The sequence below is a fragment of the Neovison vison genome, chromosome 13 (genome assembly GCF_020171115.1).
Source record: "Neovison vison isolate M4711 chromosome 13, ASM_NN_V1, whole genome shotgun sequence".
In the NCBI taxonomy this organism is placed as follows: domain Eukaryota; kingdom Metazoa; phylum Chordata; class Mammalia; order Carnivora; family Mustelidae; genus Neogale; species Neogale vison.
Window position 1 is genome coordinate 125,861,407 of NC_058103.1, and position 16,785 is coordinate 125,878,191.

The 16,785-nt window shown below is 42.3% G+C and overlaps 1 protein-coding gene across 1 annotated transcript in view; it reads right to left on the bottom strand.

The window, feature by feature from the left end:
• The window catches only part of ATP10A (ATPase phospholipid transporting 10A (putative)), a 214,176-nt gene that overhangs the window by 122,838 nt on the left and 74,553 nt on the right, over nt 1-16,785 (bottom strand). Inside the window, exon 2 of the mRNA XM_044229895.1 lies at nt 2,875-3,079. Coding sequence (XP_044085830.1) covers nt 2,875-3,079 — 205 coding nt within the window. The remainder of the gene's footprint in view (nt 1-2,874; nt 3,080-16,785) is intronic.

The window sequence follows — 16,785 nt, forward strand, 5'->3', positions numbered from 1 at the left end:
TAACGAGAACTAGAATGTTCTTGGCATTGTAATGCTGTAGTCAGAACTCTGGTTTTCCAGCTGTCAGGCTTTTAATTTTTTTTTTAATTTTTAAACATTTTAAATTTTTATTTTATATTAACTAATTAATTTTAATTCTACCACAATTAACATAGTGTGCAATATTAGTTTTCCAATTGTCAGGCTTTTAAATGCCAGAAATTTCCTATCTTTATTCTGTGTGGGGTGGTTCTTACATTTCAGAATAATAACGTCTGAATGGGAGTTCAGCTACCAGAAAAATATTTTCAGACATTTAGAGAAAATGGAAAAGAAAAGAAAAAAGTGGAAAAAAATTCCACTAATAGAGACAATATGCATGCTTACTGAAGAATTTGGGTGCTGATAAACTTTTATTTCAAATCAGAATTCCTTTGGTTGTTAATTTTGGCTATTTAGACTAAATTATGGCTCAGCTCCATTTATTTCCTCAGGCATTCATGGGGCACAAAGGAGGGTGATATAGGATGTGTCTGCCTGTAGCCATCCTTAAATAAACATCCAACTTACAAACAGCTCTCTTAGATAAAGCACTACTGAGCTATGAAAAGTTCCAGTTGTTGTTTGGGGAAAAAGTAGGTGGAGGAGGTTTTTAGCTATTACTGCGTTTAGCAACTGAATAAAATTAGATGATGTGAAACATGAAAGTTACTCTTGAGTAACTTAGGAGCTAGGAGCTATACCTAGGCGTTCTCCATTCCACCACCCCAAACATGTACACTCTGCTCTCCAGTTTTCAAATCTTCACCCACTAAAGATACATAAGTATTCACACATGTTACAGTCATCTTCCAAGCACCCTGCCCACTCTACCAGGAGGGTAACATTCTAGCCTGTGTAGCCACTGCCTCCTTATAACCCAGTGTGTGCTCAGATGACAAGAAATGAGCCCGCAGTGCAGCTGCCATGCTGATTTCAGGCTTAATTCACACACCGATCTGTACCTGGAATTCTGGGCTCTAGTCTAGAAGACTGAGCAAGCCTGGTCGAGAAAGCCTCGAAGTAAGAACATCATTAGGAGAACGGGTGGGGGGGCAGTAGAAGGTGAGCCCCCATTTATTGCCAAACCCTGGAGAACAATCAATGCAGAAGTCAGAAACCTCCAGCACTGGGCCTCAAGGGGCCCCTAAATTCCACCAGCGATCCTGATCTGGGATGATGACAGCACCCCATTTTTAAAAATTGCTATTTTTGATATTTATGTCAGCTCCGTGTCATTCCAAGAAAGATTTGAGGCAGCTCACAAAAAAACACTTCGCACAAAAGAAGGCTTGGAAAAGAAAAAAAGTAAACGAGTAGTGGCTACAGTTAACAATACTACACTGTATATTTGGAAGTTGCTAAGTGAGTAAATCTTGAAAGTTCTCATCACAAAAAAAGAAAATTATAGCTGTGTGTGCTGTTGGATGTTAACTAGACTTAGTGTGGTGATCATTTTGCAATATAAACAAATACTGAATCTTTATGTTGTACACCTGAAACTAATATATTACTGTATGTCCATTATATCTCAACTTTTTAAAAAGAGTGAGAGAGGAACTTGTGGTGGAAATAAGTGGGAGCAGATGCTGGTAATGATGTCCCAGTGCACTGTAGGTTGGAGGGATGTCAGGCTCAGAAGTCCCTATCAGCTGAAGCAAGGTCGGGAGCTTCAGCTTGTGGAATTCTGTCTACAAGTGTGTAGAGGCATCTTTGGTTGTCACAGTGACCAAGGGGGATTACGTGTTCACTCATGAGTGGGAGGCAAAAAGGATCCTGTCTAATAAACATCTCACCCAAATACTGACAGTGCTCACGATGAGATCCATAAGCGTCAAACAAGCCAACCTTTCCAAAGAAGCCTGTCCGGTCTTGAGTCCGGAGCTGCTGCTTCTATGGGAGCTCATGGAGAGATCTCAGTGACAAAGGAAGAAAATCTCCAATGTATTGATTGACACATATGTGACAGAGGAAGAGACTCCCCAGTGGCATCCTTTCTGAAATGCAGGAGCTCATTTCCTTGGGCACTTCTTAAATCCCCTTCAGTACAGGCCAACAGCAAGACTCCCAGGCACGACTGAAACAGGCAGCCTAGGATAGAGGTGGTGTTAGGAGAATAGGGCTCAGGCGAGCCCAGCTCCCCTCCAGACACTTCCTGATCTCTGACAACTCATGCTACTTTCATTACACCTAGATTTGGACCCCTGCATCCTTTATACAGAACTGCAGGAATGAGAGTGAACAGAAGGTTGGAAACCCCTGACAGGGTTGGAATTTTCCAGCCACAAGGCTGTTGGTGAGCGCCCGCAGTCAGACACCACACTTCCTTGCCTTCTTCTTACTCCACATCAACTGTATATTCTTTTGAGCCGTGGCTGAAGCTCTCTAAAGCAGAATTCAGATACAGAAGATCTGATGCCAACTCAGAAATACCCTTGAGGAGAAAACATTCCAGAGCTACACTCTCAGAATAGGGCATTAGTTCTGCTGTGTAGCCATTTAGCAAACTAGAACAACAACTAGATAAATGTCAAGAGTCAGCTGGTCATAAATATTCTTTGTAATTTTAAATACTGTTTTGAGAAACTCAGCAATGTACAGTGGAAATCAGAGTTATAAAATTGAGTCCTGTTCCCCATAGTCATAGGTTGGTCATGGGCTCAGGTGGGTCAGGGGTCCTCTCAGACCCTCTGTTCCACACCTATCTTCCAGGAAAAGTGGCCCAGCCTGATGAATTGATGGAGGCGGCGAGGCACAGGCGGCAGAGGGCAGGTGCTCTGACGCCCAGAAGTCCAGCATGGGAGGTACCCTATGGACGTGGTGCCTAGGATACCCTGATAGTATCAGGTCACTTACGAGCTCTGAGAAGCCACGGACCACCTGCCTTCGCTTCAGGTTGGTCTCTCCATCCAGGTTGGCAGTCTCGATGTGGCACAGTCCATCAGGGTCACTGGAGGAGAGCAGCAGAATGTCTGCAGGGATGATCTCATTGCAGCGGAGACGCACAAAATCTCCCACTCGGATTTCTTTCCAGAATCGATTCACATACTGTTTTTCCTCCCTGGTAAAGAAACTGCCATTAACAAGACTGGCAGAAGGTTGATCATACCTGAATCTGTGTGATTGGCACATGCAGCTCATTTAAAAAAAAAATCTATTTTTCCAGTATGTTAAAAATTTCCATAATAAAAAGTATTTAAGAAGGATATTCATAAGGACCCCATATAGTATGACTCCAATTACATGTAACACACAGTATAGGTAAATCCATGGACATAGAAGGTAGATCAGTGGTTGCCAGTGACCAGGAGGAAAGGAAATGGGGAGAAACTGTTTATTGGGTACAGGTTTCCATCTGATTGAAATGTTCTGGGACTAGGTAGTGGTGGTGGCCGCACGACATTGTAAAAGCACTAAATGGCTCTGAATTATACACTTTCAAACGGTTCAAATGTCCACTCCTAGATATCTACCCCAAAGAATTAAAAGCAAGGACTGATAAAGAGTTTTGTACATCCGTCTTCATAGAAGCACTAGTCATCATAGCCAAATGAGGGAAACAACAACAAATGAGCCAATGAGTAAAATGTCATATATAGCTACCCTGGGAATATTATTCAGCTGTGAAAACAGAGGGAATTCTCACATATGCTACAACATGGATGAATCTTGAAGACATTTTGCTAAGTAGAATATTGTATGAATGCACCGTTATGAAGTACCTACAACGGCCAAATTCAGAAACAGTAAAACCTGCCTACATCTCACTATCCTTCTCCTATCTACAGAATGAAAATAATAATAGATGCATCCTCTCCACCTCATTCAAGAAGAAGTAGATAGCACATGCCAATCACTCAGAACAATACCCAACATGGCTTTCAACATACAACAGTTACTACTAATGAATACTTAGATGAAATCAGTATTTGTAGATTTCTTCTTTAGATTTTTTTCTACTCTAAAAATATAGGCCAATTAATCCTACAAAGGGTATTTTTAAGAGTTCCTTCAAGGCAGTTTTGTCCATTTTTACAAGTAAGTACAGAAACATGACTATCTCAACATGGTATGCTATAAAGAAATTTCAGCAAGAAATCCTTTGGGTTACAGTGTTAAGTGGGAAACAAAACAACACCAAAACACATTTCACTTTAACCATCACCTACTGTTTCCTGCCCAATAAAATGCCTCTCTTTGCTTGAGCTCCCAGAGAATGTGAATTCAGACATCAAGTCCAGATCTCAAGGTAGACCAAGGCAGTCACATCTAAATGACTGAACTTTGGAAGAAGTATTGAGAGTTTTACACATCTATTTAATTCCACACTGTGGATTTGAGGAAACCCAAGGCAAACATCCAGGAACTCCTAGCCATCAGTTGCCCCAGATGGGAAGAAACAAGTATCCCCTTCCATTTTAAGCCTCTGCTTTCTTGTTCTAATTCAAGACCACCAAACTAATGACATGCAACGCACAGCTTGGCCACCATAAAGTAAGACCAACAAAGACAAATCAGGTATAGCTCTGTACTCAAAAATAATGCAAGGCAAGACCAAAACACTGGATAGCAACCTTTGGGGATGGTAAAATCAAGACCTCAAAGTGAGCAAAAATACTCTTCCTGGGCCAACACAACATTCCCCACAAGGCCAGGGTGTTCTTTAAGACTTCTTCAAGAGTTGTGATAAGGTCCCATCAGCCTCCGACTCGAGGTCAGCTGGCCCTGAGATAAGGCACAGAACTGTCAGTCACCTGAGCCTCCTGTTGGCTCAACACCAGTCTGACCTCTTCCCTGTGGACAGATAGCCTTGATGTGTGACAGATGAAACAACATTTTAAAATGTTCCCATTCCCTTTTCTAAAGGTCAAACCTTGACTTTATGATCACTGCAAGCATCAGCTGCTTAGCCCCTCTTCCTTATCATGACCATTTGTTGAGTCCCACAGAAAGTATGGAGAAATCTGAAAGAACCAATCCTCTTCCAGAAGAAAGTTTCCAAAAGCTCAGTCACCATGTAGTCAATAAAGAGAGTAGCATGCACTCAGAGTGAGCGGACAGCCTTCGTTTGTGACAGGAGTTGCCAGGAGACGGGTGGTCCCAGACTTGCCCTGGGACAGGCACAGGAAGGTGAGGACAAGGAGAAGAGCAGAGCTGTCTGTGTTCAGTTTATCTTAACTACATTCCATTTACAGAACTCATCAAACATGAAATCAGTTTCCTTCTGCCTTGGAATCTTAAAACTTTAGCTTGCCCACTCCATTGGAGCACTGTTTTGAAAAAGCAACTTACTTTGATGGTGGCCTTGAGCCCCACGGGACCCCTTACAGCCCCCAGTGAGCCTGAAGACTGCAAGCACTGGGTCAGGAGATCCCTGCTGACAGACCTAGTGAGAGGACCCACGTGAGTCATGGGAAGCAAAGGAAGCAGGAGCTCAGTGGCTCCAGGATGCCTGAGTACTGGCTTCTGTGAAAAGGCCCTGGAGCTCGCAGGAATTCCAGCAGCAGGATGGGTCCTTGAAAACCCAAACCTGGGAGTCATCTGTGAAAGGAGAGCCACATGATGGAACCTCTTCGACACATCAACAGACCAAAGATTCCCCATCAAAGCCCCTCAGTCCCATAGACAATTTCCAGCTTGAACAACCTAGCTGAGTCTGGACCTAACACCAACCCCTGCGATGTCCCTGCTACTTTTCTCTTATCTTTATCATAGAATATTATATGTTAAATATAACATATATACTGTACATATACTGTATTATATATTCACATATATATGTATATGTAATACATATTACATATGACACATACATTATATATGAGAGGCCCTTTTTCTCATGAGGAGGGTATAACACTTATTTTTTTCCCAGCAAATGATTTGGACACAGGGTCTTGGGTTGAAATGAGGTTACAGGGCATGGTGCTAATCCAGTATGACTGTGACTGATGACCTTTTTTTTTTTTTTTAAAGATTTTATTTTTATTTATTTGTCAGAGAGAGAGAGAACAAGCAGGGGGAGTGGCAGGCAGAGGGAGAAGCAGTCTCCCCGCCAATCAAGGAGACCAGTGCTGGACTCGGATCATGACCTGAGCTGAAGGCAGCGGCTTAACAGACTGAGCCACCCAGGCATCCCTACTGATGCCCTTAGAAGAAGGAGAGACACCAGGGATGCGTGCACAGAGAGGAAAGGCTATGTGTGGTCACAGAGAGAAGACAACCATCTGAAAGCCAAAGAGAAAGGCCTCAAGAGAAGCTAATCTTGCCAGCATCATGATCTGGGACTTGCAGACTCCAAAACTGAGAGACAATCGACTTGTTTAAGCCACTTGGTCTGTGGTGCTTTGTTATGGCTGCCTGAGCAGACCCACATCTAGTAACTGCAATTCCCATGACTCTTGCTGGAAGGACCGGCTCTGAGGCCACCGTGACAGAGAAGGGGGGGCAGCAGAGGAAGCAGGTAGTGGAAGGCCTTGCGCCAGGGGATTTATCCATAGGCATGTGTCCCACGCTTCCCCACACATCTGTGCACAGGAAAACACTGCAGAGAAGACAGAAATAAATCTCTGACACAATTCTATGTTACATTCACCTCCTAATCACACTCTTCTTCAGGCTTTTCTACACAGCAGGTAAACAATTTAGAATGGCCTTCTATTTCCTCAGGTCAGTATGGACACAGCTCAGGGTGGATAGAATGTGTGACCCCTCCCTCTCCATGGCAAAAATCTCAGGAGTGCACAGTGCCCTGTGGCCTTCCTGCCAACTCCACCCCAACCAGGCTGAGGCCGGCCTCCTTCAGGAACCTAGTACTCTCCTGAGATACATGGCTTGTATTTTTTTTTACAGTGGCAAGGTTTGATATCTCTAAGTCCTCAATACTCTTGATTCCTTCACAGCATTTAGGAAGTAGTACTATTTAATTTTTTCCACAGACTATTTCTCCTAAGGACAGGTGCCAGCCGTCCCATGTGCCAATAGGATTCTGAGATGGCCCCAAGATCCCCAGCTCAGTCCTGGTGTACACACCCCTGCCAGTCCCCCTGAGTGACGTAGGGACTGTGAATGTGGTGAAAATCATTCCTGCTGATGTAACTGGGGTGACCAATCAGCAGACTGTGAGCCAGTCAACAGAGACACCATCTGGGTCTCTGAGAGAGCCACAGGAGTCCCATAAATCTGACCCTAAGGCAAGAGACAGGAAGACAGATGCTGAAAGTGGCCATATGGACAGGATGAGAGCACATGGTCTCAGTCCTACCTACTGGAGCTGAATTATACCAAGATCCTACAAGAGCCTGGAAGAGGACCCAAGCCTCAGACAAGACCACAGCCCCAGCCTACACCTCAACTGTAGCCTGGTGAGACTTTGGGCAGAGGATCCAGCCAACCCAGGCCTGCACCCCTGATGCCCAGAAACTAAGTTAATACATCTGCATTCCTCTTTTTGACAAACAAAATCCCATTAGTTTCACGTGTACATCATGGTGATTTGATATTTTTATACATTACAAAATGATCCCCATGATAAGTGTAATTACCATCTGTCACCACAGAAAGTTATTACAGTATTATTGACTATATTCCCTATTCTGTACATTACATACCCACGACCTATTTCTTTTATAACAGGAAGTTTGTACCTTTTAATCCTCTTCACTGACTTCCCCTGCCACCCAACCCCGCCCCACTCTGGTAACCAAACGTTTATTCTCTGTAACTATGAATCTGTTTCTGGTTTCTGTTTTGCTTTGTTTGTTCGTTTGTTTTGTTCTTTAGATTTATTTAAGTGAGATCATACAGTATTTGTCTTTCTCCGACTTGTTAACTTAGCACAATACCCTCTAGGTCCATCCACGTTGTTGCAACATTGTTTTTAATTGCTGAGATTGCAAGGATTTGTTGCATAGCAATAAAGAATTAATATGACCCATTTCCATCTTCCACACAGCAGGCACTAGATGCTTCTCCTCCTGGCAGCTCAATCTTCTACAGTGTAACAAACTAAAGATCCTACCTGCAGTTATGCAGTTTTATAACCTGCATACTTAAGGAAAAAACTACTTCACAAGCAAGGAATGCAGAGCAAGACTGGTTAAAATCCAAACACCCACAAAGTAGAAGCCCATCAGAGGGTATGAGTAACATATTAAAATGTGGGGAAACCCTGGGGCGCCTGGGTGGCTTAGCTGGTTGAGCATCTGATTCTTGATTTTGGCTCAGGTCATAATCTCTGTTCTCAGATGGATCAAGCCCACATCTGGCTGCATGCTCAGTGGGGAATCAGTCTGAGGTTCTCTCTCTCTTTCTGCCCCCTCCCCCACTCACCCGTTTCCTCTCTCTTTAAAATAAATCAGTAAAGTCTTTAAAACATGGGGAACTCCTGAAGATGTGCAGTCTTGAAATAGTGGCTATAAATAATTACAAACATGGCACATGATTGCACCACAGGAATGACAACTGGCTCTTCTAATTAGCTGCAAATCCCTGCTCATAATTCCTGAAAGGTCTGAACTCAGATGGCTGAACGAAGATTTCAAAGGTCGTAAGTGAAAAAAGTATGATTCTTTTGAAATGAGGGCAAAAAGGGGGAGGTATATTGATAAAGATGTCTTATATTTAAAAGAACCACATAAGAAGCCATAGACAAAAGCGATTCTTTTCTTAAAAAGTCCTCGCACTGTTTTTGTTTTTTGTTTTTGTTTGTTTTCTGGGCTTTTTCAAATTTTGTTTTCTGCACCGACCACCTCACTTTAGGGCCTGCTGTTTCCTCAGCTAAACAGTGAGAATGTTACACAGATGATTTTGAAAATCTGTTCTGAGGCTAATGTGATCCTTTTGAGATTAATAGATCTCTTCTGGGAAAATCTATTACTAACATTTTATAATTAGTCGTGCTGAGTTTTGCAGTTCTCATCTGACCCTTTTTCTTTTTTTTGGTTGAAAACAACACAATGAGGGGTGAAAGAATAAGAAAACATGAGGATGATGAGTGACCAATTTTATTTGAAGACAAGCAGTCTTTGTTTTAATAAAATTAGAATAAAATTTTAAGATCCCTTAATTCATCATTTTTGGTTATTTAAAGTTAGGTTTTTAAGGTTCTTTAGTAAATAGTTCCTTAAGAGGAGGTAGCTAACTTACAGAATTTACAGGAATTACTTTAAGGAGTTGAAAGCATGTTTTCTCTGGAGATCTCTATTACTTTCACAGAGCTCTTCTTCATGAATACAAGGTTCAGGATATACTGTTTAAAACACCTTGTTAAGGTTTTATTTTTTTTTTAAAGATTTTATTTATTTATTTGACAGAGAGAAATTACAAGTAGATGGAGAGGCAGGCAGAGAGAGAGAGAGAGGGAAGCAGGCTCTCTGCTTAGCAGAGAGCCCGATGCGGGACTCGATCCCAGGACCCTGAGATCATGACCTGAGCCGAAGGCAGCGGCTTAACCCACTGAGCCACCCAGGCGCCCCAAGGTTTTATTTTTTGAAAGCATCAGAATCTTCACCCATTGCAGCCTCACTGACCCCTGACCCCTCCAGTGTTTAAGGTGTCTCTGTCATGGTTCAGGGTTTTCAGGGATGTATTTGTAAATCTCTCCAATGTAGTAAAGGCAGATCTATTTCATAAAACCAAACAAACTTTGACCAAGTTAAAAAAGGGGGGGGGCTTTGCAATAAATGAAGGAATCATACTTTCACCTTTAATAGGTTGTTTTCCAGAAGATTTTCATTTAGGTTACTGGCTATAATTTTCCCTAACAGTAACAGAGCATTTTTTTTTTTAAGGTGACAACAGATTCTGAATTTGCCACAACCAGTCAACATCCTTGGTGACCCACAGCCACTCCTTGTACAAGGACAGTCACAATAATTGGATCATCACTGATCTTCAACCTAGTCTCTGAATTTATGAACGAACTCATTCTGTTTTATTTAAGAGTTCTCCCAGCCTGCAGAAAGAGGCAAACTCACTGCTGGTTCCACACACAAGTTACTCCTCATGTCATGTAATATGACATGATCATTCAGGTTCTGTGACACTGAGTAGTTCTGTGACATTCAAGTTCTGTGACATTCAACACAGAGTAGCAGTGGCTGTTTGCAGGACCACTCTGCCCACAGAACACGGGGCCACGTGCCTGGAGCTGCCACCTGCCAGCTTCCAGGGCATTTTATAGTTGGAGATGCTTGCCTCTTCTATTTTTGGTATTTGACAAGATGAATGAAATGTTCAAAATGCCTGTAACATGTATAAACATTCGATTTTCTTACCCTTACATTATCTAACAACTTCCTATGGCCATATATTATTGTATACGTTCCTATGTTGTAAAAATATCAGTTTTAATTCAATGGCAAATTATTTTCACAACAACACATGGGAACCCCACTCCTGCCCTCCCACCATTCACCATACTCACACCCTGTTCACCTGCTGGAATGGGGGTGGACAGGGTAACAGAGGCACATCTCACTTGCCTCCCATGCTTTCTCCTCTCCTTTAAAAGTGTCCCTCCTCTAACAAGACTAATCCACAAAGGAATACGTTGGGTAGGGATGAGAAAGAAAGAAAGAAAGAAAGAAAGAAAGAAAGAAAGAAAGAAAGAAGAAAGAAAGAGAGAAAGAGAGAAAGAGAGAAAGAAAAGAGATGCAAGGTTGTGGGGGGTTTTGTTTGTTTTTAAGGTTTGAGCACTACAGGGTTTTTTTTTTTTTTTTTTTGGTTTTGTTGTTGTTGTTGTTGTTGTTTTAAGATTTTATTTATTTATTTGACAGACAGAGATCACAAGTAGACAGAGAGGCAGGCAGAGAGAGAGGAAGGGAAGCAGGCTCCCTGCTGAGCAGAGAGCCCCATGCAGGGCTCCAACCCAGCACTCCGGGATCATGACCTGAGCCGAAGGCAGAGGCTTTAACCCACTGAGCCACCCAGGTGCCCCAGAGCACTACAGTTTTTAAGTACAATTTAATGCCGAAAGGAAGAGCACTTGTTTTGGTTAGGGAATTGGGGACTGATTCCTAGACAAGGGGATATCTGGATTTAGATCCTCGAGGATGAAAAGAATCTTCTTCCTTTTTTTTTTTTTTCCTTTTTTAAGTTTTTAAAACTTGAGAGAGAGAGAGAGAGAGTACAAGTTGGGGGGCCAGGCAGAGGGACAAGCAGACTCCCTGCTGAGTGTAGAACCTGACATGGGACTGGAGGCTAGGCTGGATCCCAGAACCCTGAGATCATGACCTGAGCCAAAGTCAGACACTTAACTGACTGAGCCATTCAGGAACCCCAGGGATGAACGAAATCTTAGCCTAAAGCCATACCCCATGCTACCTCAAGAGAACTACTTACATAAAAGGGTGGAATTTAGGCAGAGACTAGAAAAGCAGTGCCCAAATCAAAGATAAGGCAGAGTTGAATCAAAAGATGGATCAAAAGAGATCATGAGGGAAGCCTGGGTGGCTCAATGGGTTAAGCATCTGCCTTTGGCTCAGGTCATGATCTCAGGATCCTAGAATCGAGCCCCACATTGGTCTCTCCGCTCAGCAGGAGTCTGCTTTTCCCTATCACTCTCCCTATGTGCTCTCTCTCTCACTATCTTTCTCTCAAATAAATAAATAAAAATCTTTAGAGAAAAGAAAGAGATCATGAGATTCAGAAATAGAAACAGGAAGAAAAGATGGGCATGGAAGTTTGACTATATAATCAATGTGACTGGACACCACTGTGAATGATAAGATGAAAATGGGCATGTGATAAACAGACATTTCTCCAAAGAAGACATAAAATGACCAACAGACACATGAAAAAATGTCCAACATCACTCAGCATCAGGGAAATACAAATCAAAACCACAATGAGATACCACTTCACACCAGTCAGAATGACTAAAATTAACAAGTCAGAAAACAACAAATATTGGCAAGGATGCAGAGAAAGGAGTTGCAACCACTCTGTAAAACAGTATGAGTTTCCTCAAAAAGTTGAAAATAGATACACTACCAGCAATTTGCACTACTGGGTATTTACCCCAAAGATACAAATGTAGTGATCCAAAGCCATAAAATATGGCTATGCTCTAAACACCCCAATGTTAGGAGCAGCAATGTCCACAATAGCCAAACTATGGAAAGAGTCCTGATGTCAGCCCTCCGACAAATAAAGGGATAAAGAAGATCTGGCATATATATACACAATGGTATATTACTCAGCCATCAAAAAAATGAAACCTTCCATTTGTAACAACATGGATGGAACCAGAGGGTCTCATGCTAAGCAAAATAAGTCAGAGAAAGACAAAACATGATAAGATTATGCCTCCATCAGAAAGGATGAATACCCAACTTTTGTAGCAACATGGACGGGACTGGAAGAGATTATGCTGAGTGAAATAAGTCAAGCAGAGAGATTCAATTATCATATGGTTTCACTTATTTGTGGAGCATAACAAATAGCATGGAGGACAAGGGGCGTTAGAGAGGAGTAGGGAATTTGGGTAAATTGGAAGAGGAGGTGAACCATGAGAGACTATGGACTCTGAAAAACAATCTGAGGGGTTTGAAGTGGCGGGGGGGTGGGAGGTTGGGGTACCAGGTGGTGGGTATTATAGAGGGCACGGCTTGCAAGGAGCACTGGGTGTGGTGGAAAAATAATGAATACTGTTTTTCTGAAAATAAATAAATTGGAAAAAAAAAGATTTCACTCATATGTGGAATTTAAGAAACAAAACAGATGAGCATAGGGGAAGGGAGGGAAAAATAAAGTAAGAAAAATCAAAGAGGAAGACAAACCATAAAAGTCTCTTAATCATAGGAAACAAATTAAGGGTTCCTGGAGAGGTGGCAGTGAGGGGACGGAATAACTGGGTGATGGACATTAAGGAAGGCACGTGATATAATGAGCACTGAGTATTATAAGACTGATGAATCACTGAGCTCTACCTCTGAAACTAATAATAAGCTATATGTTAATTGAATATAAATGAATGAATGAATGAATGAATGAATTGGTATGTGTAGCTAGAATGTGGATATTACTGACCTTACCCAGAAGTGGGTCTACTGTGGGAAAGAACAGAGTCCAATTGTGATCTCTTTGACAGCTTCAAAGACAAAGGCAAATAAAGATAGGAACTTGGAGCTCATGGCATGGAGGTGATCAGTCCCCTACTGTAGATACCATCACTGAGATTACCAGAGATACCACCTTCTAGTATCTTTTTTTTTTTTAACACCTTCTACTATCTTCATAGAAGGAAACAGTGATGAGGGTTGAAAATGGGGATCATGAAGGGTAGGTAAGTGATGAGGTAGGGAAGCCAGAATGGTAGCTGGACAGGAATCCAGAGTGCCATGCCTTCCATTGCCATATTTTCTTTTTTTTTTTAAAGGCAACATTTTGGCACAGACCTGAAATGGCATAACCACTAAGATCAAAGGTCGCCTTTCCAAACAGTTCTGGCACTTTGTCACCGTTCAGACTTATTCACCACTGGAGCACATTCCATGTGAAGCTCAAGAGAGAGTTCAGTCTTTGGAAAGACTAAGAGATGTTGTCTAGAAATGGACCTCCTGTCTGAGGACAAGTCTTTCAGCCAATGCCAGCTAGAGGTCTAGACACCAAGCCCTGTCAGTTTTGAGCCATCATTATCTTAATAATAACAAAAGAACAATAAATACAACTTCCCTCAACACCACTCATTATGAAGCAGGAAATGTGCAGAGCATTTTATATCCTTTATATCCTTTATCTCAGTGAGTCCTCACACAATCCTAACATTATATTCCCATTTACAGATATAGAAACCCCGAGGTGGAATGACCTACCCAAAGTCACAAGCCAGGAAAAGAGACAAAGGACCAGGGGCCATGAAACCTCCCAGACATCTGGTTTTGAAAGCACATCTGATCTGGTGGCTTAAAAGAGGAACAACTAAAACTCCTAAAGGAGTTGACTGGTGAAAATTTTGCAAAATTCCAAGCCAAAAACCTGTATTTTTTTTAAATTATGCAGCCCAGATACCAATGTGGTCTGAAAATAAAATACAGCTAGGCTTGAATAAGAGTGGAAAGGCAGACAGTTCCAGGCCTATGCAGTGTTTGACACAGACACAGAATAACAAATCTCTGCTCATTGCTTAAACACCTGCCTATTTGCAAACAGCCAGAATAGCCATGGTTAGAAGTCACAAAATTGTGGTCTCTGCTACAGATGGGAAGTGTGCCCTAAATGGGCCTTGGCAGACTGAGAGATGAGCTCATCAATAACTGAGACCACTTGTGGCCAGGAGCCTCTGAGCTTTGGCATCCTAAAGGACACCACCCACTTTGGGCCTCTGACTGGGGAGACCCCTCTGGGACTGAAGGGCAGTTGGTGGGTTGTCACTGAGGCAGGAGAACAGTTTTTTCACACGGCTTCAGGATGACCTGATAGCTTTGACAAGTGCTCCCAACTTGGGTTGGGCACATGTGGCCCTGTGGGAGACAAGGCTCAGACCAAACTGCTCATCTTCAAATACAGCAGCTCCCCTAGAACAGGCATCTTACGGGTCACTTCTGTGCAAAGCTGCCCCACCCTTTCCTGAAAACTCCCTCCCCCAGGGAATATTTATAAACAATCTAAGCAGCTGGCTCTGGAATGATCAATAAAGACAGATGATGTCTCACATCTGGCCAGTGCTCCCACTGAGGGTTAGAAGCCCCAGCACAGGGACTTTCTTGCCAAGTTAATGACTCACCTTCTACTAAGATGTGCAGGGGAAAGAGAGGGCTTGGGGTTCCAGAGCCTGAACTTCAGCACCTCAGGTTCCTGGTCTATAAATGGGGGTCTGTCTTCCCACAGAAACTGTTCACACCTAACACCCAGCAGCCTTCATTCTGGCCTGTAGGCTTCCTGCTCTCCAGGTGGGCATCAGACTATCCCCAGGGACCTCTCAAAATAGGCCACGGTCTCTATTTTGACATCATTTTCCTTTTTTTTTTTTTGGCATAATTTTTTCCTACTATTATTTTTGAAACATGTGTCTGATTTTGACTAATAAAATCAGAAATACTGCAAGTGACCAACAAGTTAAACCTTACATTTGATTCATGGTTTGGACTTACAGCGAGAGCTACTATTTTGTTTTCTTAACTTAGAAGGTATAGTTATTAATAGCAGTTAAGGGAAACAGAGTATCCAGATGGGTAGAAACATATTGAAAATTAGATTACATGCTTAACACCATTCTATACTGTTTCATTGGCACAGAGCAATTAACCCCTGAAAAAAGAAAGTTCTTTCCTAAACATCAAATTGATTTTGGCATGTCAGCTTGTCATACACATTTCCTGTTGGTAAAACACTCCATGGTGGAGACAGGCATGTTGCAACTAAAGTTGTGTTTCATTTACTAAACCAACAAAACGAGAACTTGAAGAAATTTCTGGAAACTTTGTGTCTTACAGACAAGAGAGGTGAATGCATCATCTTCTCTTGAAGAGTTCAAAGTTGAGCTAGGTTCAAAGGTAAAGTATCTAGAAAGGTCTACAGAACACATCTTTAAGAAAGAAGGAAGACCACAGAATGAACTGAACATGTCAACCAACTAGACCGAGGCCTCCCCAGCCTGGGCAGGATTGAGAACTCCCGGGGCCGAGGAAAGGGAGAGAGCTGCACAACACATTTTAAGCAAACAGAATGAAGGAGAAACAAGGACACAGTGAGGCAAGCCCTAAATGGGAGGTTCACGGCAAGAGATTCAAGAACCTCGTAGAATAATCATCAGTGCCAAGCCCTAATGCCTTGGGGATAAAAAAATCCTTCATGGAATTTATTTTTCACATTGTAAACAAATGAAGGCATGTGTGCAGAACACAAAGAGAGAGACAGAGACGGGAAATTCTCACAGCACTTTAAAAAGATCCATTGAGACTCTAAAATTACCCCAAATTCAATAAACCCTCATTACACAACAGGCAGAAGTAGAGAGACCAAAATGAGAGACAATGGTTTTAAAACAGGGGTTCTCAACCTCAGCACAAACGGTATTTGGGCCAGATAATGCTTTATCATAGAGGGCTGGCCATCTCGCTTTGCAGCAACCCTGGTCTCCACCCAAGAAATGGCAGCAGTGTGTCCCTCCCCACAAGCTGTCACAGCCAGATATGGCTCCAGATGTTGCCAAATGCCCCATGGGGGATGAAATCATCCCAGGTTGAGAAGCATTGCTTCGAAGCACCTTGGACAAACATTCTGGAAATGAATTATTAAGTCAATATTTACAGGCCCAACATATTTTAAAAATCATATACATGAGAACTCAGCACTGAAACATAAATGGCAAAATCTGCTGCAGGAGCTTGACCCAAATATGTTGTGCAACATCCAGAATGTGTCTTCTTTCTACCCTAAATTGAAACATCTGCTCCTCTGGTGAGACACACTAATGGCTTCTGAAAGTCAGAGGCAGTGAGAGAAGATACTTGGGAGTGATTTTTCTGCAGTGAATCTTGTGATAGCAAAGTTACCAAAAGTACGGTAGTTTAACCCATATACATCAAATGTATTTTCTGAAAATACATTTATTATCTTATTCCAGATATCTCCTAAAAGCTACATGTACAGTAAGAAATGCTCCAGATATGTGTAGAAGCACATGTGTGCATGGAGGAGACTGCATAAATGAGTCAAGATGAAGAAAAATATTGACGCCTTTGAAATAAAGTCAGAAAGTGCTGAAGGCTGCCCTCACAGAACTCTCCCATAGATAAAGGACCTCAGGCTTCTTTAGAATGAAGA